Source organism: Meles meles, chromosome 6 (assembly GCF_922984935.1).
Source record: "Meles meles chromosome 6, mMelMel3.1 paternal haplotype, whole genome shotgun sequence".
Classification (NCBI taxonomy): Eukaryota; Metazoa; Chordata; class Mammalia; order Carnivora; family Mustelidae; genus Meles; species Meles meles.
Window position 1 is genome coordinate 105357890 of NC_060071.1, and position 21111 is coordinate 105379000.

Sequence of the window (21111 nt, forward strand, 5' to 3'; positions counted from 1 at the left end):
TTAACCCACTGAGCCACCCAGGCACCCCCAATTTTCAAATCTTATTATTTAAGAAATTCATTTTATAGAGCTACTGCTGCCACGGTTAGTGATTCTTCCGATGGATCCAGGCAAAGTTAATCAAATCTCCTGGAAAAAAGTCACTATTCTAGGTGCCATTAAAAACATCATGATTCACAGGAAAAGGTCAAAATATCAACCTGAACAGGATTTTGGAAGTCATGGATTCCAACCCTTATGGATGATGATGATGACATTGAGGGATTCAAGACTTCAGTGGAGGAAGTAACTGCAAAAGTGGGGGAAACAGTGGGAGAACTAGAATCAGAAGTGGAGCCTGAAGATGGAACTGAATTACTGTAATCTCAGGATAAAACTTGAACAACAAGGAGCAAAGAAAGTGGTTTCTTGAGACAGAATCTACTGGTGAAGAAGCTGTGAAGATTGTGGAAATGACAACAGAGGATTTAGAATATGACATAAGCTTACTTACTAAAGCCAGCAACAGGGTTTGAGTGGATGGATTCCAATTTTGAAAGAGGCTCTACTATGGTTAAAATGCTATCAGCTACCATTGCACGCTGCAGAGAAATTGTTTGTGAAAGGAAAAGTAAAATAGACACAGCAAACTTCATTGTTGTTTAAGAAACTGCCACAGACAGCCCAACCTTGAGCAACCACCACCCTGATCAGTCAGCAGCCATCAGTGCTCAGGCAAGTCTGCCAACCCCACTAACAAAAAGATGAGGAGTCACTAAAGCTCAGGTGATGGTTAGCATTTCAGCCGTAAAGTGTTTTAAAATTAAGGTTTGTATCTATATCTATATTTTTAGACAGAATGCTATTGTACACTTGATAGATGACAGTATAAAGACTTTTATATGCAGTAGGAAACCAAAAAATTCATTTCGCTTTCTTAATTGTGGCATTTGCTTTATCATGGTGGTCTGGAACTAGCCCATATATTATTTGAAAGTTACTAAGAGAGTAGATCTTAAAAGTCCTCATCACAAGAAAAAATAATTTTTTTGTAACTATGTATGGTAATGGATGTTAATTAGACTTAGTGTGATCATTTTATAATAATATACAAATATTAAATCACTCTGCTATACACCTGAAAGTAATATAATGTCATATGTCAATTACACCTTAATAAACATTTTTAAGGGGCGCCTGGGTGGCTCAGTGGGTTAGGCCACTGCCTTCGGCTCAGGTCATGATCTCAGGGTCCTGGGATCGAGTCCCGCATCGGGCTCTCTGCTCAGCGGCGAGCCTGCTTCCCTTCCTCTCTCTCTGCCTGCCTCTCTGCCTACTTGTGATCTCCGTCTGTCAAATAAATAAATAAAATCTTTAAAAAAAAAAAAAAATAAACATTTTTAAAAAAGAAAAATACAGGTTCTTGTTGACTAGAAAGCAATTGCAAGGTCCATTTCCCACTATGAACACTTTCTTCATTTAAGCAAAAGCCTAAATGGATCTCTTACACGTGGATGGGGGAAACTTGGCAATAATAACATTTATATATAAAAAAGCCACACTTACATCAAGAGGCAAAGGGAACTACTATAAGATTTCTAAAGTACTCTTTTCAAGAACTATTTCAACCCATCTTAGACTCTGCAATACAGGATACGTAGAGAGGAAGTCTTGACCCTTTTCCTCCAGCTTAGCTATGCTCCTGTAGCTTTATGGACTTAGGGTTCAAGGCATGCTTATCATTCACTGCTCTAAAAACTTACACAGCCAATCTGACCACACAGGGCTTAAAAAGGAAGAAAGTCACAGAATAAGGGAAAATAAGAATAGTGTAGTATTGGTATATAGGGGAAGAGGAAATCAGCAAGGATCAGATGTAATAAAAATAAAAGACACAAGGGAAGGAGGAGAGAGACAAGGAAAATGGAAAAGAAAAATAGCAGATTAAGAAAAATATTTTGTCATCCATTCTTAAGGTTTATTGTAAACTTACTATTTGGGAACTCTGAATATACTTCCCACAGAATTAATGCTGTAAACGGTAGATAAAGTTCAGGGATCAGCCCCATAAAGGCCTATGTAAACCATTATGTGCCTAACATATTGATGAACTATTTCTTCCAGATCATCCTTTATGATGGAAAAGGAAGGGGTTTCTCTCCCTAGTTTCAGTGGGCTCGTTTTATTGGGTTCTTTCAGAGTGTGCATTTTGCTTTTCAGCAGCACCCGTGTGCTAACAGCAGGAGCACCTTCCCGTGGGCTGGACAGGCAGTTTCAGACTAGAATGTCACCTGCTACACACCCCAAACCCCCAAAAGGAGCTTGCAGTGAGTTCTGAGGCTAAGCACCTCCCTGCGAAAGGCCTCGTGCAGCTGTCCAGAGGGCAGATTTCCAGCAGTCCCCCTGGGGTAGCACCTCAGTGACCACTGCCACTCTCCAATAAGCTCAGAATCTCAGGCCCGAGAGGACATGGCCTCTTTCTTGGTGCTCTATCTTAGTCACAGGGTGGGGGCTGCTCCGTGCATCTGCTGCTTCTGTATTCTTCATAGAGCTCTCTTTACCCTCTTCATTCCTCTAATAATTCTTGATGTTACACTTTCTCTGGTGAAATTACTGTGTGGTTTCTGTCTCCTGACTGGACTCTGATATAACAAGATTTTACCAGGAAGACAACAACAACAAAAAAAAAAAACAGAAAAAAAAGTCAATAAATATACAGCATGAAAAATACTCAGATTCACTAGTCAACAAAGGAGAGATGGAATCTGAAACAGTGCCATTCCTAGGTATATACTCTACAGAAATTCTGGCACATCTCTATAGGACATGTTATGAAAATGTTTATGACCAACATGTTTTAATAGCAAAAAATTGCAAACAACTTAAGTGTCCAAAGAGGAAAACAAACTGTGGTATATTCATACAATGTACTACTGCTACTACATAAGGTCAAAACAAATGGCTGGAGTTATATGTATCAGCACAGATAAATCTCAAAATCCTAACCTGAACCAGAAGACAAACTGCAGAAAGAAACACACAGAAATGGCATTTCTATGAAGTTGAAACAAGCCAAGAAAAAAAAAAAAAAGCCCTATGGAAATAATAATCTAAAAAATGTATGCAAAATGAGTAACAAATTAAGGAGGACAGTTACTTCTGGATTGAAGAAAGGGGCCTGGGAGGGGTCATGTTTAACTTGTCAAGCTAAGTGATGCGGACTACTCATTCTCGGTTACGTTACCTAGCTTTTTGTATATAATTGAGACATTTCATAATAAAATCAATAGTTACTGATAAAACTGAGAGTTCTCAGAAGGTGGGTGATAAAAACATTAGTTATGAAAAGAAAGTTTTTAAAAAAGATTTATCTATTTATTTATTCGATAAAGATTTATCTATTTATTATCTATTTTAAAGATGTATCTATTTACAGATTTATCTATTTATATAACATATAAATAAAGATTATCTGTTTATAAAGAGCAAGCGAGCACAAACAGGGGAGCAGCACGCAAAAGGAGAAGCAGGCTCCCCCATTTAGCAGAGAGCCCTAGGTGGGGCTTGACCCAGGACCCTGGAATCATGACCTGAGCAGAAGGTAGACGCTTAACTGACTGAGCCACCCGGGCACCCCTGAAAAGAAAGTTTCATTGGTAAACGAAATGAAAGGTAGTAAATTAGGATCTAGATATCAAAATATTACCTTCCATTTGAATACCTGAAGACTTGTTTATTCACTGCGCGAGAAGCTATAGTCTAGAGGAATAATGTAGGACAAAAATAATTATACAGTCATTAACCTAATCCTCATTTAGCTTGCTTACAATGTTGTAATTGCAGAACTGGGTTCATACTCTGCAATCACACAAAATTCTATCTTAGGAAAGAAATACCTTACCTCAAAATATACCTGGGTTCACATTTGAAGTAACAATTACACTAAGAATACTAAATACTAAATTATGTTTAGGCAAGAGCTTCTGTGGATAATATGTACCACTCACCAAAATTTAAACCTACTTCTTAGAGGTGAGAAGCTCTGGACAATATAATTGTACCCTAAATATTGTTTGCTTCTTTTGATTCAGGGAACAAGGGCATATGGGTTTTAGAACCTGTGTTATTTCTTACTTCTACATTAGTGTAAGTGTAAAGTTTAATAAGCAATTTATAGTCCTTGTAGTAGTTTGCTAGGGCTGCCATAACAGAAGACCACATTCTGGGTGGTTTAAACAAGAGAAATTTATTTTTCTCGCAGCTCTGGAGGCTAGAAGTTCAAGATTACAGGGCTGGCAGGTTTCTCTCCTTGGCTTGTAGATGGCCACCTTCTCACTACAGCCTCACAGTCCTTATTTGTGCACATGCATCCCTCGTGTCCATGTTTCCTCCTCTTATGACACCAGTCACAGTGGATCAGTGCCTTCTCTAATGGCCTCATTTTAACTTAATCATCTCTTTAAAGGCCCTATCTCCACACACAGTCACATTCTGAGGTAGTGGTGACAAAGGCTTTACCATATGAGTCTGTGGGGAGGACAAAATTCAGCCCCTAAAAGTCCTCAAACATTTTTATTACATGATCCTTTCAGGCTTTCTCATTACATTTTCATCCTTTTCACACATTTTAATTCACAGAAGGCATATTTTAGATGGTGTTAGCAAAAACTTTAAATCACTGGCCCTCTTGTTCTTAACTCTCCAAGTTTAATATTCGAGTGGTTCCAGGCAACACAGAATTTTACATGCTTAGGGAAAAGTTCTCTAGTTCCCGGGCTAGTTAAAAAATGTTTAATATAATCTGCATGGATATGGGAGGAACACCTATACCAAAAATGAAACCTATAACACAAAAACAGGCTTTTGAATTTTTTTAATTTATTTTTTTATAAACATATAATGTATTTTTATCCCCAGGGGTACAGGTCTCTGAATCGCCAGGTTTACACACTTCACAGCACTCACCATAGCACATACCCTCCCCAATGTCCATAACCCCACTCCCCTCTCCCAACCCCCTCCCCCCAGCAACCCTCAGTTTGTTTTGTGAGATTAAGAGTAACTTATGGTTTGTCTCCCTCCCAATCCCATCTTGTTTCATTTATTCTTCTCCTACCTCCCTAACCCCCCATGTTGCATCTCCACGTCCTCATATCAGGAGATCATATGATAGTTGTCTTTCTCCGATTGACTTATTTCACTAAGCATGATACCCTCTAGTTCCATCCACGTCGTCGCAAATGGCAAGATTTCATTTCTTTTGATGGCTGCATAGTATTCCATTGTGTATATATACCACTTCTTCTTTATCCATTCATCTGTTGATGGACATCTGAGTTCTTTTCATAGTTTGGCTATTGTGGACATTGCTGCTATAAACATTCGGGTGCACGTGCCCCTTTGGATCACTATGATTGTATCTTTAGGGTAAATACCCAGTACTGCAATTGCTGGGTCATAGGGTAGCTCTATTTTCAACTTCAGTTTTGAGGAACCTCCATGCTGTTTTCTGGAGTGGTTGCACCAGCTTGCATTCCCACCAACAGTGGAGGAGGGTTCCCCTTTCTCCACATCCTCGCCAGCATCTGTCATTTCCTGACTTGTTAATTTTAGCCATTCTGACGGAGTGAAGTGATATCTCATTGTGGTTTTGATTTGTATTTCCCTGATGCTGAGTGATGTGGAGCACTTTTTCATGTGTCTGTTGGCCATCTGGATGTCTTCTTTGCAGAAATGTTTGTTCACGTCTTCTGCCCATTTCTTGATTGGATTCTTTGTTCTTTGGGTGTTGAGTTTGATAAGTTCTTTGTAGATTTTGGATACTAGCCCTTTATCTGATATGTCCTTTGCAAATATCTTCTCCCATTCTGTCAGTTGTCTTTTGGTTTTGTTACAGGCTTTTGAATTTTTAATGTTAATTTTAGCTTAATGGAGATAATTAATTCAATACTGACTACAGCCACTCCATCAGAGTATTAAAATCAAAAGAATAGAAATTAACATAGTTGGAACTTTTAGAATCAGCAAAGTGGCATTCAAACTTATTTTCTCATCTCTTTCTATATTATACATGTTTCCACAGTTTTATTCTTGGTTCTCTTAAACTTGGCCGATTATCGGAATCCCTTGAGGAATTAAATTAAAAAATGGATTTTTCAGATTCCTTGCTGCACACTTAGAATCATAGTCTTTTAGAGATAGGGTCCAGAAATATGGTATTTTCTAAAAGTTCTCCAGGTTATTATTGTAAAGCAAAATGCTCAGAAGTGACCATTAGTTTATAAACAACTTAGATTAGTAATTACCAGAAATATTTTGAGCATATTTTCATACTTATTTCTAAATTATGCATATGTATTACTATTCTACATACATTAGAAAACATTCAAAAATAGAAAATTTGAAGGGATGAAACAAAAAGGAAATTTAAATTCAAACATGTTCATTATAATATCTGTAATAGAGTGTTTGCAGACCCATTTTAGAGACCTTGGCTTACGTTATGAGGATCTTTTCATCTTTAATTGCAACACTATTTTCTTCTGAGCTCTAGATCTATATACCCAATTGCCCAGGGATGATTCCATTTGGGTGTGCAATAGGCACCTTAAATGCAATCAAAATACACTAGTATTTAGCTTCCTTCTGCCACCCCAAGGTGAACGTGGCAGAGAAACCTGTTCTTCCTCCATAATCCACCCAATCCAATCCATAAACATTATGGATAAGCTGGACTACCCTTTTACTCTTACTGCATTGATATTGTCCCTCCTACTTCCTTAACATCTTCTTCCAACCCTCCAATATCCATTCAAAGAGTGTTGCCCTAGACCCTGTTCTTCCCTTGTAACACAGCAGTAACTCCTTTACTAGTCTCCCTGAGTATGATATCACATTTCCAGATTTCCATTTATCTTCCACACTGCTGCCAAACTCATAATTTAAAATGCAAATCTGGTCAAGCATTTTCCTCATTTTATACCTTCCAGTGTTTCATTCTCACAGCATAATTTAAAATTTCCAGTATGAAAAGGCCTGATCTAGTCCTTGCCTATCTATATCCAGTTTTCTTCTTCTACCCTTTTCTACCTTATTCCCAATGCTCCTACCAAACAGAAACTCTTGAGTCCTCTGTATACAAGAGTCCTCCTTCAAGACTCTAGGCTTCAAAATGCTTGGGTGGCTCAGTCAGCTCTTGATTTCAGCTCAGGTCATGATCTCAGGGTCCTGGGTTGGATCCTCACCTAAGCCCCCATCCCTACTCAGTAGGAGTCTGCTTGGGGATTCTTTCTCTCCCTCACCAGTCCTCTGCCCCACCCCCAGCTCTTCAGTACACACACACACATACACACGCACGTATCTCTCTAAAATAAACTTAAAAAAAAAAAAAAAAGTTAGAAAAAAAAAAAAAAAAGACTCCAGGCCTCTAGCCATGCCATTCCCTCTGCCAATAACACCCTTAAAGATCCTAGTCAAGTATTTCTTTGGAAAGTTTTTGTAAACTTGAGGTAGAGATGATCCCTCTCTTCTGTAACCTAACAGACACTAGATGAATATTTATAGAATGAAAGTAATAAAAATGTGACCTAAGTTAAAAAGTATTGAAAGAAAAAAATTCACATTACAAAAAAAAAAAAAAAATCACATCACAAAAGAGAAGCACAGAGTTTAGGAAGATGGCAAATAAATGTTAATCTGTCAAAGCAGTTTCTCTTCAGGTGGGCTAATGAGCTACAAATGAAATATGATCATTTCAGAATGTAAGCTCTAAACTGGGTCAAAATCAAACGAAAGCTAAAATCTTTTGTAAAAAAGGAACGGGAGAAAAGGGAGAAAAAGAAAGATCTGTATAGTCAAAATTCAGAACGTTAACAAGTATAAAAGCAAAAACTTGAAAATATGCAAAAAAAAGTTGAGGAAAACACTTAAATTTTTAAGACTTAAGTCACAAGAAACTTATTTGAGTAATATATTTAGAAATCATTAAATAGAGGGGTGCCTGGGTGGCTTGGTCTATTGAGTATATGACTCTTGATTTCAGCTCAGGTCATGACCTCAGGGTTGTGGGATTGAGCCCTCTATGGGCTCCATGCTGGACGTTTAGCCTGTTTGGGATTCTCTTTCCCCTACTCCCTCTGTCCCTGTCTATTCCTCTCTGAAAGAAATAAAAAGAAAGGGAGAAAAAGAAAAGAAGGAAGAAAGGAAGGAATCGTCAAATAAAGGGAATGTAGCAATAAAAGGGGGCAAGTAATTCTTACATAGGTTACAAAATAATCCAGTACTGTTAGCATATAATCTTCATATCTGCTCAGATGGTATAAAGGGTCGTAGATGGTATACGGGAGAAAGGGAACTAGATAAGGACTCAGAAGGCTGGGCCTAATTCCAGTTTGATCTTGAACTTCTCTCTGCAACCATCTTGTAACATGAGGATATTCTAGCTCATTGCAGGATGAATAGAGATTAATAAAATTATGTATGTGAAAGTACTCTGTAAACTATAAAATCCCATTCCTTATTATAGTGTTAGTCTGATTTGAATAGTATCTTTTTCTTTCTTTTTTTTTTTTTTTAAAGATTTTATTTATTTATTTGACAGAGAGATCACAAGTAGGCAGAGAGGCAGGCAGAGAGAGAGGAGGAAGCAGGCTCCCTGCGGAGCAGAGAGCCCGATGCGGGGCTCGATCCCAGGACCCTGAGATCATGACCTGAGCCGAAGGCAGCGGCTTAATCCACTGAGCCACCCAGATTTATTTATTTGAGAGAGAGAGAGTGAGCAAGCAGGGTGAGTGACAGAGGGAAAAGCAGGCTCCCTGCTGAGCCTGATGTGGGGCTTGATCCTGGGACTCTGGGATCATGACCTGAGCCGACTGAGGCATCCAGGCCCCTGATTCATATAATATCTTTTTTTAAGTTTCTAAAACCATATGCAGTGGTTAAATCTGGCTTTCTATCAAGACTAGCTTTCTAGAATCCTCAGCTATTTGAATCAACTAAATTCCCTTTTCCCCTACCATCTCTTCCAAAATGAAAAACTCATACTATGACAACTAGAGAAGCAGGCTCAGAAATCCAGAAACTAAATATAAGCTTAAAACCTACAGATGAGAGCACTGCAGACATAGTGTGACTGGCAGGTTAATCCAGTTACCTTGATTCACTTCATGCTGATACCTGTAAAGGTGGGGGAAGGGTAAATCCTTCACTATGAAAACAGAGATCCTCAAGAGTCTTCTATATGGAGGTGTAAGAAATAAGATAGAAAAAGAAAGGTGGAGACTAGGAAACATGAGAAATTAAATGCAGCAGTTGGTTTGGAAGACTGCATGTACTGTAATATTCAGCAAAAAGAGGCAGCAGCAAATAGTTTTGATGCATAAGCCTAACAATCACTTCTACCCTACAGCCCATAAAAACGGCTAGAGAAGACACTTTGATTCTACTCTGTGTGGCATATAGCCACTTACTTAATCCATGTTAGCTCAATAGATAATTACTGTTGTCCATTTCAACATTTCTGGACAGAAAGACATATGATACAAAAGTAACAGGTTGTGCCTAACAAAAAGAGGCATAAAAAAGGCCACCAAGGATGGAAAGGGCAAATCAGTTTGCTGAATTGGAAGGACAGACTTCTACTTCTAGTCATAATGGAGTAATGCATATTAGATTTACTGCCTCACCTTTAACAACCAGGAAAATCAAATAAAATATACGGAGGATGATTTTCAGATATTGCACAACAGGCAGAAGAGGACAGTGATCACCGGGAGAACTCCAGCAACTGCCCAACCTTAGTGCCTAGAGTTTCCATACCATAACACGGGAAGAGGAAACAGAGTCCACTAGTCTTGCTCAGATGCCAAATGGCTCAGAGTTCAGGGAGGCTAAGGTAGCTAGAATCTGTGGGGCAAAGTATCGGAAAACAGAGGGCTATAAAGAAAGACACTGCTGGAGATCTCTAGAGGAGTTCCTTTGAGTCTTTGGTCAATTATTTATCTATGCACACATGGTATTTCATCCTCCTCAATAATTGACAGAATGAGTTTATTGAAAATTAATATAAACACAGAAATTTTAAATTGGAAGGTCAGAGCAGAAACAGGTAAAGAAAAACAAAGATGAAATAAAGATAAACCAATTCGTGGGTGAAAGGCTGGTTCCTCTCAAGCTGCATGAAATACAACCTTGGAATGGCCGAAATGGTAATCCTCTGATTGAAAATGAAGACAAACTAGGATGAGGCATTTGTGAGCCATTTAGACTGCAGGAGATAATTAATTAATAGAGTTATCAATGTTGAGGTCTATAATGCCCCTTGGCCCAGATCTGTTCCATCGAATCTCCAGGGATGATCTAAAAATCTACAGTTTTAACAATCTTCCCAGCTCAATGAAATCCGCAAACTATTGGTCTAAGATAGGATGCCATTCCATAGGCAACAGAACCCAACAGAGGCAATTAAAAGGCTGAAATGTATTTCACTGTCCTCACCATAATTTTGTTCAGTGTCAGAGTCGACAAGAGCAATTAAGGTGCCTGCAATGTGATACTTCATTGTGATTACCAGAACACTTGAGGGGGGGGATGGTGGGGGTAAGATTAAGCGGCTTTACAATAAACACATAGCTATACATAGAGAAAAAGGTAAGAAAGAAGGGGAAAGGAAGAATGAGGGACTATCATGTATGTATGTGTTATATATATATATGGTCATCAAATACAGGGTGAAGTAATTTTGGTTGAGCCACAGATTCACATTCTTCTTTTTCACAAACAAAACGGGCCAACCACACACTTTTTAATTTCCGGAAGCTAGGCTTCTAGTTGAAGAGCCAATACATCAGCCTGGCTTAAATACAATGGCTAACACTTAATGAACCAGATACTATGCTAAGTACTCTGTGTACTTTAACAGAATCTTTGAAATAACTTTGTGAAGCAGGAATTATCATCCCTATTTACAAAGCTGAAACTGGACAATCAAGAGATTATAACTTGTCTAAGTCATATGGCTATGATAAATCAAGGATTCAAACTAAGGGAATTTGGCAACAAAGATCTGTTTTCGGAGCCCACTCAGCTTTTATGGCCAATGCTGGTAAGGGATGGCTGCTTCGAATCCCTGGTCTAAGAGGTAACTTCAGATTCGAAGCTGGATTTTGCCCTAGGTGCAGAACCTTGCTGCCATTCCTACCACTCTTGGTTCAATTGCAGGTCAATTAAGAGGAACTGATTCCTTCAAAGTTTTCATGTTGAGGTCTCCACTGTAAAAGGAATTTTGGGCCATTTCTTTCTTGCCAACATGGCTAAAGACCAAAAACACTACTGGCTCTGTCTCAACTGAAAACTGAGCTGCCTTTTGAAAGCTTGTAAAGTTCTCTATTGTATCAAAAATCCTGGTAGCTGGTAGAGATGTTCTAAATGAGCTCTGCGGATGAAGTCAGCACCTCCCATAGCTGGTGACAGGATCTGCATACCAAAAAGAGTAGATGCTCCAGAACTTGGAATGCTTTCATGAGAAAGAATTCCTCCCTTCCCACAGGCAGTAGATATGTAAGAAAATGGTGCACACCCCTGGTGCATAAACTAGGAAAACTCAAGACAGGACAGCTCTTTCTGGGGCAAAACTCGCTGAGCTTCTCACAGCGGCAGGCCACAGTTCACAGGGGGTTCTAGGCCTGTGCCTAATCAAGAGCCGATTACCAAGAGTTAAGGCCAAAGAAAATGCTGTGTCAGGAAAGGAACTGCAAATTGAAATAGGAGAGTTGAAAGCCAAGAATGTCAAGTAGGTTGTAAATTTGAAAGGATAGAAGAGTCAGGAAAATGGAGAATAACAGCTGTTATTTAGAACTTATATTTAGAACATCATGGGAGGTTTCAAGATCTGATTATTATAACACATTTATGTCAACAATCCTAAGAGGTAGGTGCTATTAACCACATTTTATAGAAGAAAGTGAGGCACAGAGAATTTAAGTTACCCAAAGTCACACAGTCAAAGGTAGAGGTGGGATTCTGACCCAGACAGTTGCTATCAGCAATCATTTACATTCATAAACACAACACAGGTCTGCCTGTCTAGAAAAGCCAGTAAGAACTGAACTGGAAGGGGAAGATATAAAATGGATGACCTAAGGTGGGAGAAGAGCTGATGTGAAAACACATGAAGTAAACCAGGTCTACCCTTTATGTGTAACCTACCATATACTTTGATGTGTTCTAGATCTGCCCATGAAAGACAGAATCCTGTCAGGCAATCAGAATTCCAAACAATTCAGTCCAGTATTCCAGGAATAGGAACATTTGTTATATGTGATGTATAGTAATGCCCTTCTTTGCCCACCAAAAAAGTGTAATATATAATGTAGTTTACACAAAATAATAGGCTAAATAGTAAACAGGTTAAAAATAAAAATAAATTATATCCAAAAAGATACTCTGAAATACAAGGTCCCAATTTTTTTCTAGTGAAAGACAAAGAGCAGAACCATAGTTAGTGGTGCTAATCTCATATAAGAGTGGTTTGCTATACAATGCAAATGTCAAAGACAAACATTTGTTCATAAACCTCATAGACATGTATACCAGCCTTACGATTTACTGCTAACCATATAGTAAGAGTTCATTTTGGCAGTGGACAGCCAGCATGGTAAAGTGAGCCCCACTAAAAGTGCTTAAACAGCCATAATGCGGGGCGCCTGGGTGGCTCAGTGGGTTAAAGCCTCTGCCTTCGGCTCAGGTCATGATCCCAGGGTTCTGGGATCGAGCCCCACATCGGGCTCTCTGCTCTGCAGGGAGCCTGCTTCCTCCTCTCTCTCTGCCTGCCTCTCTGCCTACTTGTGATCTCCGTCTGTCAAATAAATAAAATCTTAAAAAAAAACAAAACAGCCATAATGTGCTTTCCTCAGTTTGACTGGTCCTCAACAATTTCTTTCAAGTAGACTCTCTCTCTCTCTCCCCAATAACTGCCTTTTGATTCACAGCAAAGATTTTGTTTTCCAAAGTATAAACAAACGTGGGGGTCCTTAATGTTAAAACATATCAGATGTTACAATGCAAGCATTACTGAAGGTCTAGGTGAGTGAATCAGGTGGACAAGGGATATCCTAGGCCTATCTAGAAGAAATTCTATAGAATAAGAAGGAAAGAAATGAATTCAGTCAATAAAATACTAACTGAAAGTTGATAATTTTTAATAAATAGTAAAATAAAGGTGGAACTACATTTATCTCTATCTACAGGAAGGCTCAGAAGTAATTCTAACTAGGCTCCCTGTGCATCATCTAAAGTTACTGAGCAACACGTTCTATGGCCTATGATCTAGAAGATTTATGTTTTGGCACAGTTAATGCAGCTCTGTGTCCCACATCATGTGTCTCAAGAACTATCCTGTACCAATTTTCACAATGACGGTTCACTGGGAAGTGGCCAAAAGGAGAAATAGTAACATGAGAGAGATTTCCGTTCACATAGTTAAAATTACCCTTTAACAAATAAAAGCTTAACTCTCATCTAATTTGGACAAGATATCCATTCAGACATAATTCACATTTCTCTAAGATTTCTAGATATCTGGGGTCTTGGGGTATAGCAGTACAAATGACAATGTAATTTCTAAAGGCTGGCCTGGCCCCAAAAGTCATTCGAGATTTATTCAAACTTCTAAGTGCAATGATTATAAAGATTATCTAGATATAGCTTAATGGAATAACACACTAGAACAAATACTAATGAGTATATAACTTATCTTGTATGGCAATATGGCAAAATTAGAAAGCATTACATAAAACATAACTACTTTTATATGATCATATCAAAACTTCCACCATTTTTCTTTAGTTCTCTGGCACAGGCAATCTTGACAGTAAACATGCAGTTTTTACAATCTTGAATGTCACTTGCCCCTAATCTTTTCACCATCCTAAATTTTACCTGTCCCCTAAACTGGGGGTGTCAAAAAGTATCTATATTATGCTTTTCATCCCACTAATCCACTCATTTGTCAGTGATTCAAATATTTTTGTGGACATAATTTCCCTTTACCAAAGCAGACTCAAAAAGAGTAGAATTTTAAGTTATATCTACTGGCTCTAAAAATGATGTTTTTCCTTGTTCTACTTTTTAACCAAGCTTTTAGGAATGTATTGCGGCAAAAAAGAAGGAACTGGTATCTATACCCTTTATCAGTATTAAAGTTTTTCTTGACAACATGTCCATTTGATTGACTTAGATTGCCCAACAATCAGGGATTCTAGAACTGTCTACCTCCCCATCTCTCCTGCCAATAATCATCTGAGGTTTCCGTGAGTATATTTCCCATTCTCTTTCTCCTTTTCATTCCTATACTGTCCTCACTCAGTGTCCATAATCTCAGAGGATTCCATGACCAGAACATCCAGCTTTTTTTTTTACACAACCCCCAACCACCGGGGATCAGAAAAGGATCACCGCTAGGGTTCTAGACATCAGATCTTAGCAAAGCAGAAACTATAGTGTGTGATGCGGAGATAAAAGACCCAGGAAATAAGATCTGGAGGAAGGAACAGTATAAAAGGTCTCTTTTATGAAAAAATAGTAAAGGAGATGAAAAAAAGAAGCGGGTGACAGATGGAGTAAAGAAAGACATACTAATTACTCTGAATATTTACATAAAGCACTTGAAAAGCATGCATTATTACATTTGAGCTATATACAAACAAGGCAGATCAATAACTGATATGAAAGCAGTTTGAAAGTAATGGTCCAATGTAAAGGGGAAGAAAAGTCCTGAATGCCTTGATCAGATTGTGTCAAATCCTGCCCTTCTTACATATCACTCAGTGTCATTCATTTCTTGTGCTCCTTCAGTAGATTGCTGAAAAATACAGTCTAAAGCAGGCTTGATCTAGAACAGGGTTCTCAGAAGACTTCTGTCAGGATTCTGCAAACGAGCAGCCAGGGTTCCAATGCAGCCCAAGGCTACTTTCCAGTCCAGGCTTGTGGGAGACAATGCAGCTAAAAAGAGATAGAAAAGACTCTAACACTTTTTCAGAGTCAGGCATGTCAATCCCTGGTCTCCATTCCCTATAGTTCTGCTTTATCAGAGGAGAAACTGATCAAGAAAGAGTGACTTCTCCCAGGTTGGACTCCATTACTTTCCCATGATGCCCTGTACCTCATAAAGGATTATTAAGGTTATTAATCCTTAAATGAAAAAGACGGAAGAGATGGTTACAGGTATACCAAGTTAATAAACACCATTTAATTTTGGTACTTGCAGAAAAAGCCCTTATTTTTCTACCTCATTTTGGTGGGAATATTATTCTTTCTTCAATATATCATGAAGACTGGTTAATTTCTAAAATGTTTGAAAATGGTTTAAAATGATAACAATGCAAGTAGACCTCAAGATATATCAGAAAGTGGATTACATTCATATAAATATTTGGTCAAATAACTTTAGTCAATAAATGGAAATTACATAGTCTCTAGTGTACAGTGCATACATAAGAATTGTTATGAGACTATTCATCAAGTATCTCTATAATGCTCCCTATGCCTTTCTACCACTATTTCTAAGTAGGGCCACTTTTTTGCCAATATTCTTTACAAACATTCTTTCACTTACGGTGAGGTACAGGCCAGTAACAAACCCTGTTCTTGACAATTTTGCGCTGGTCATCCTAATGAAATTTCAGGTGAGTTTCTACAAATAAGGATTATTGTTTTCTGAGATCCACATAGATAGAGTTAACACCTAGTACTTTGTGCCAACCACCCACTGTTCCAGGCATGTTATATATAACAATTCTCAAAACAAGCCTATTAGAGGGCTACAAGTAGCTTAGAAAGAAGAGGAGGAGCAAGGGAGTTCACTCAGCCATTACTCAGCAATAATCAGTTTTTATCTAAAATGTCTACATGCGGGGCGCCTGGGTGGCTCAGTGGATTAAGCCTTTGCCTTCCGCTCAGGTCATGATCTCAGGGTCCTGGGATGGAGTCCCGCATCGGGCTCTCTGCTCAGCGGGGAGCCTGCTTCCCTCTCTCTCTCTCTGCCTGCCTCTCTGTCTACTTGTGATCTCTCTCTGTCAAATAAATAAATAAAATCTGAAAAAATAAAATAAAATGTCTACATGCAGTAAGAAAAATATCTAAATGGGCAATAAAATGAAAATAAATTTCCTAAAATTAATACTTTTTCATATGTAATAAGGGCTTCCTATCTATAGAAGATAAATTCTATTCCCCTTCTGATTCATATACCCTAAATTAATTCAAATTTTGTCTGCTAGTAAGAGTTCAAAAGAAAGAGCAAATATAAACTACACCTTTCTTTTAGACTAGGCATAGCTAATTTATTGGCTTTGACACCCAGATGCATTGGGCTTAATTAGGTCACAAAACCCTAAACAACCACTGGAATCCTACACCACCCCTCTGTAAGAACTTTCTGAAGTTTTTCTGTTTTTGTTTTTTAATTTTCATTCTTTAGAAAGCTTCCAGATGAACTAAAAAAGAAAAGTAAAATGAGAAGGAAGTCAAAAGCTGCAAAAGCTGATGAGACCATACTGGGATTAAACCCTCATGAGAATGTATGAAAACTTATATAATACAGACATACCTGAAGAACCAACTGGAGCAAGGGACATGGGATTTTCTGAGAAATGGTCAATTAGGGACAACAAGCACCACTGTGTTTTCATTGTAGTTCATATGAAGGCCTGGGATACCCACAGGATTATATACTATAGAAAACTAGAAAATGCTAAAATGGAGTGAAAATAGGTGCTGCTATTATGCTAGTTCACGAAAACTAGCTTATAACTGGTCTATTGGCTATCTGCTTTTGAAAAGATTTAAGAAGACGAAGTCCACATTTCCTTTCAGATTAACTTCTGCAGGCCTTCACCATTCTAACGATATACCCCAACTCTCTAATTCCGCCTTTGTGCTGTCACTAATCACCTAAGTAATAGAGAACCTTCAATTGTTTGGTTTCTTCTTTTTTTTCAAAGAGAGAGAGCACACGCGCGTGTGCAAGCAAATGCAGGAAAACACAAGCAGGGGGAACGGTAGAGGGAGAAGGAGAAACAGGTTCCCCGCTGAGCAGGTAGTCCCATGTGGGGCTCGATCCCAGGACTCTGGGATCATGACTTGAGCTGAAAGCAGTTGTTTAACCAACTGAGCCACCTAGGCGCCCCTGATTGTTTCTTTTTTTAAAAAAATTTTTTAAATTTTTTTATTTATTTGACAGAGAGAAATCACAACTAGGCAGAGAGGCAGGCAGAGAGAGAGGAGGAAGCAGGCTCCCTGCGGAGCAGAGAGCCCGATGCGGGGCTCGATCCCAGGACCCTGAGATCATGACCTAAGCCGAAGGCAGAGGCTTTAACCCACTGAGCCACCCAGGCGCCCCTGATTGTTTGGTTTTTTAATGCTCACAGAATATAGTCCAAAGTCCTTAGCACTACATATCTACTCTTGTTCCTTTCCTTGCTACTCTCCAAATGCACCATTCAAAGGCAGGTACCCTTCACAATCTCCTCTCTTCCTGGACCAAACACCTGTCTCTGCAGTGGTCAAGTCTCAAGCCTACCCTATGTGTCTTGTTCCCTGCAGGTGCAGCCTTAAATTCCTCAAAATGCCATGCATTTTCATGCTTCTGTGTCTTTGTATGTTACCCTATCTGGCTGAAATGACTTTCCCTGCATCTCCCCTCCCCTTTTTTTCCCTTGATTAAATTCATCCTTTAGGATTCAGTCCTACATTATCTGGAAAGCTTTCCTGATACCCTCACCCTTGGGTGGTGTGTCAGATGCTCTTTGGACGTCCCACCTATTCCCCCAGTAGACTCTAAAATGCTTCACCACTTTCTAGCTGCGTAACCTTGGACACGTTCATTAATTTTACTGAGTCTATTTCTTCATAAACAGAATAGTAGCATTAATTTTATATCACTATGAAAAAATGTGAAAAATCACTTTATAAATAGTAAAGCATTTTGCAAGCATTAACAATTTTCTCAGAGAGAATATAGGTGGCTCCGTTGGTTAATCATCTACCTTTGGCTCAGGTCATGATCCCAGGGTCCTGGGATCCTTTTATAGGCCCTCTGCTCACCGGGGAGTCTGCTTCTCCTTCTACCCTTCCCCTGGCTCATGATCGATCTCTCGGTCATGCTCTCTTTCTCAAACAAATAAAATTTAAAAAAAACAACATCAACACAATTTTACCATAAACCAAAAGAGCACGCAATATTCTAGGTGAATATACTTTAGTCGATTTAAGGGTAGGATTCATCCTTTGGTCTCCAGACCCCTAAGGATGCCCTGCATTTTATCCAACTTTACTGCTCCACTAAGTCCTTGTTTTTCTACATTCAAAGGGAAAAAGCCCATAGTGATTTCTAGGACATTTGAAGAAAAGACTAAATGGGAGACTTCTGAAGGGTAAGGGTTGTCTTTTCCACCTTTCCTAAAGCCTTCGTGAGACTACTATATTAGGGACCTTCAAATACTTGACAAAAATGAAAAAGGTGAATGAATGAGTAAATGAGTGAATACAGGCATACCCTATCTTTAGTGAACTTGTAATCAAAAGGAGTGATGTGACAATCCCATACGAATCTGGTCTTGTGAAAATGTTAACGAATGCCTTCAATGTCATCCTTAAGTATAGTAAGAAATTAAATTTTCTGCTGTGTTTATTTTATTTGACACACACTATAATTGTTATCTTAGTGACTCATGTTTCTCATGTTTTAATATTATCAGAATCACTCAGGCAGTTCAATACTTACTAAATATCTACTGCACTAGGCCCAGTGAGCGTATGAAGATAAAGGTGGACTCTGCCCATAGATTGCTAAACATATAGAAAGGAAGCTAAGTCATGAATATATGTTAATATAAGGCAGAATACTGTAAAATGTAGATAAGACCTAAGGCTAGTGACAACCAATGAAGACAGATATCTGAATTAAGGCCCTAGGTTCATAAAAAAGAAAACTATATATTACAAATTACTGCTGGCCAATAGTTTGTGTCACAGTAGAATATCTACTGTATATTATTACATATGCAACATTTGCTTTTAACCTAATTACAAACTTAATTGTGTTGCTGTCTAACTGAATAAGACCTGCTGTTAACACTTATAAATCACACGTGTGCCAAGCACAGTTTCAAGCCAGTTAGGTACATTATTTAATTTCTCCAACAACTCTACAAGGTAGACACAATTATCTCTATTTTATAGATGAGGACACCCAAAGCATAGGCCTTAGTAGTTTTTCAAGGTTAAGAAGCAAACTGAGAATAAGTAAACAAGAACGTAAGAGACAAAAACGAGTATTCCACAGAGAGTGAGCGGACCAATTTGCCAGCAATGCTTTCCACTGCTTTCCACTTCTCCCGAACACGCCGGGTGGAAACAACCTATCTCCTTTCCTTTCCCGCCTGGGATTAATGTTCTTTTCCTGAGTCCATAACTGAACTGTTCATTCTCGTGCAGATCATCTCTAACATTCCCACTTCAGAGGACAGGCTGCTCTTTAAATCAGAGGCAGTTCTGGGTAAATGAGACCGAATCAGATCCCCAGGTGGACAAAGCTCAGGTAGGATCGCGAAATTTAACCTTCGGGCTGGGCATCCGTTCCTGGATCACCTCCAGGGGATGGCAGCAGCACCCAGCTCACCCAGGAAGCGCTACCCCGGCAGAATCTTCTTCTGAACCCTAGGCGGCTTGGATTTTGCCATCTGCTCATTCACCTGCCGGCTCTGCGTGTCTCATCTCCACCCTTCTCCCTACCAAACGCCAGGCCTCAAGCACCTCGTTCTCTGCGGCGGTCAAGTCCCAAACCCACCCGGTGCTCGTCCGCCCCACAAGCAGCCCGTCCCGCTCCCTTCCCCGGCCGGCTACTCACGGTTCCAGTACACCGGGTAGCACTCTCCTTGGGTCACATCCACCTCGTAGAGGCCGCCCCGCACACACACCCGCTCGATGTTCACCAGCTCCTCCATCTCGGGCTCGTGCCCCGCAGCGCGCGGGCAGAAGCCGCAGACGCGGTCCTCGTCCTCGTCCTCCCCCGAGCTGGAGGCCGGGCCGCAAACCCGGTCGCCGTCCGGGTCCTCGGCCCGGAGCCGGCCACCCGTGGCCTGCAGTAGCGTTCGGAAGGCGAGCTCGATGCGGAGCGAGTCATAGCCGATGAAGGGCTTCCAGGTCTTCTTGTCCTCCTTGTAGAACCAGCGAACCTCCTCGGGGCCCAGCTCCGTCACCACCTCGTAGCGGTGCCTGGCGGCGGTTCCGCCAGACCGGGTGCGCTTCCTTTCCCCGAGTCCCCCTCCCGCTGGCCCGATGCCCCCCGCGCTCGACTGGACCAGCGGCGGCTGCGGCGGCGGGTGCAGCGACGAGGAGCTGCCGCAGCCGACGCTCACGCTCTCGCCCTCGCTGTAGTAGCGCAGCGAGGAGCCCGACTCCGCGGAGCTGAAGTCATAGTTCTCGTCACTAAGGCAGGAGTCCAGCGCCAGGTGGTGGTTGTGGTGGTTGTGGTCCTCCGCGTCCGGCGCCAAGTGCAGCCCGGGCTCCCCGCGCAGCAGGGCCAGGGGCACCTCGTCGTCGCCCGGGTCCCCGCCGGGCAAGTGGTCGAAGCAGCAGACGCCGCCGCTGAACGCCGGCTCCGCATCCGAGTCCAGCTCCCAGACTGTGCCGCCGCCACCCCGGCCGTTATGTTCAAGGCTCCGCGGGGACCCGCGGCCCGGGTAATTCATGGTGTGGAGACGCCGCCGGCTGTCCGGCCCCGCGCCGAGCCGTGGTACCCAGCGCTTCCGCCACACATTCAACGCCGTCGCCCTCTCCACCGGTAGTTTTTAATCTTTCAAATCCCAACCGGGGCTGCGGAGGCAGCGACGGTCGCTCCGCCCCCCCGAGGCCCACTGCAGCCGCAGCCGCGTTCCACAACTCGCCCCATTGTCGCGCAGCCCGACGTGGGCGGTGCTTGCCCCGGCTCCGCCCTGCCGGCCGCGCGCGCCGCCCCGGAAGCCCCTTCTCCGCCCGGGCCTCGCGCGAGCGCCTGGGCTACGCTCTGTGGCCTTGCGCAGTGGGTAGCGCAGAGCAACCGGAACTCCTCACGTGCTTCAGTTATCTTCCGCCTCC

The 21111-nt window shown here is 40.9% G+C and overlaps 1 protein-coding gene across 6 annotated transcripts in view; it reads right to left on the minus strand.

Moving 5' to 3' along the window:
• The window catches only part of DDHD1 (DDHD domain containing 1), a 95293-nt gene extending 74431 nt beyond the window's left edge, over nt 1-20862 (minus strand). For all 6 annotated transcript variants that reach the window (XM_046008634.1, XM_046008632.1, XM_046008631.1 and 3 more), the window contains exon 1: nt 19883-20862. In XM_046008634.1, the coding sequence (XP_045864590.1) occupies nt 19883-20726 (844 nt within the window). In that variant the 5' untranslated portion in view covers nt 20727-20862. The remainder of the gene's footprint in view (nt 1-19882) is intronic.
• Between the last annotated feature and the right edge of the window lie 249 nt (nt 20863-21111).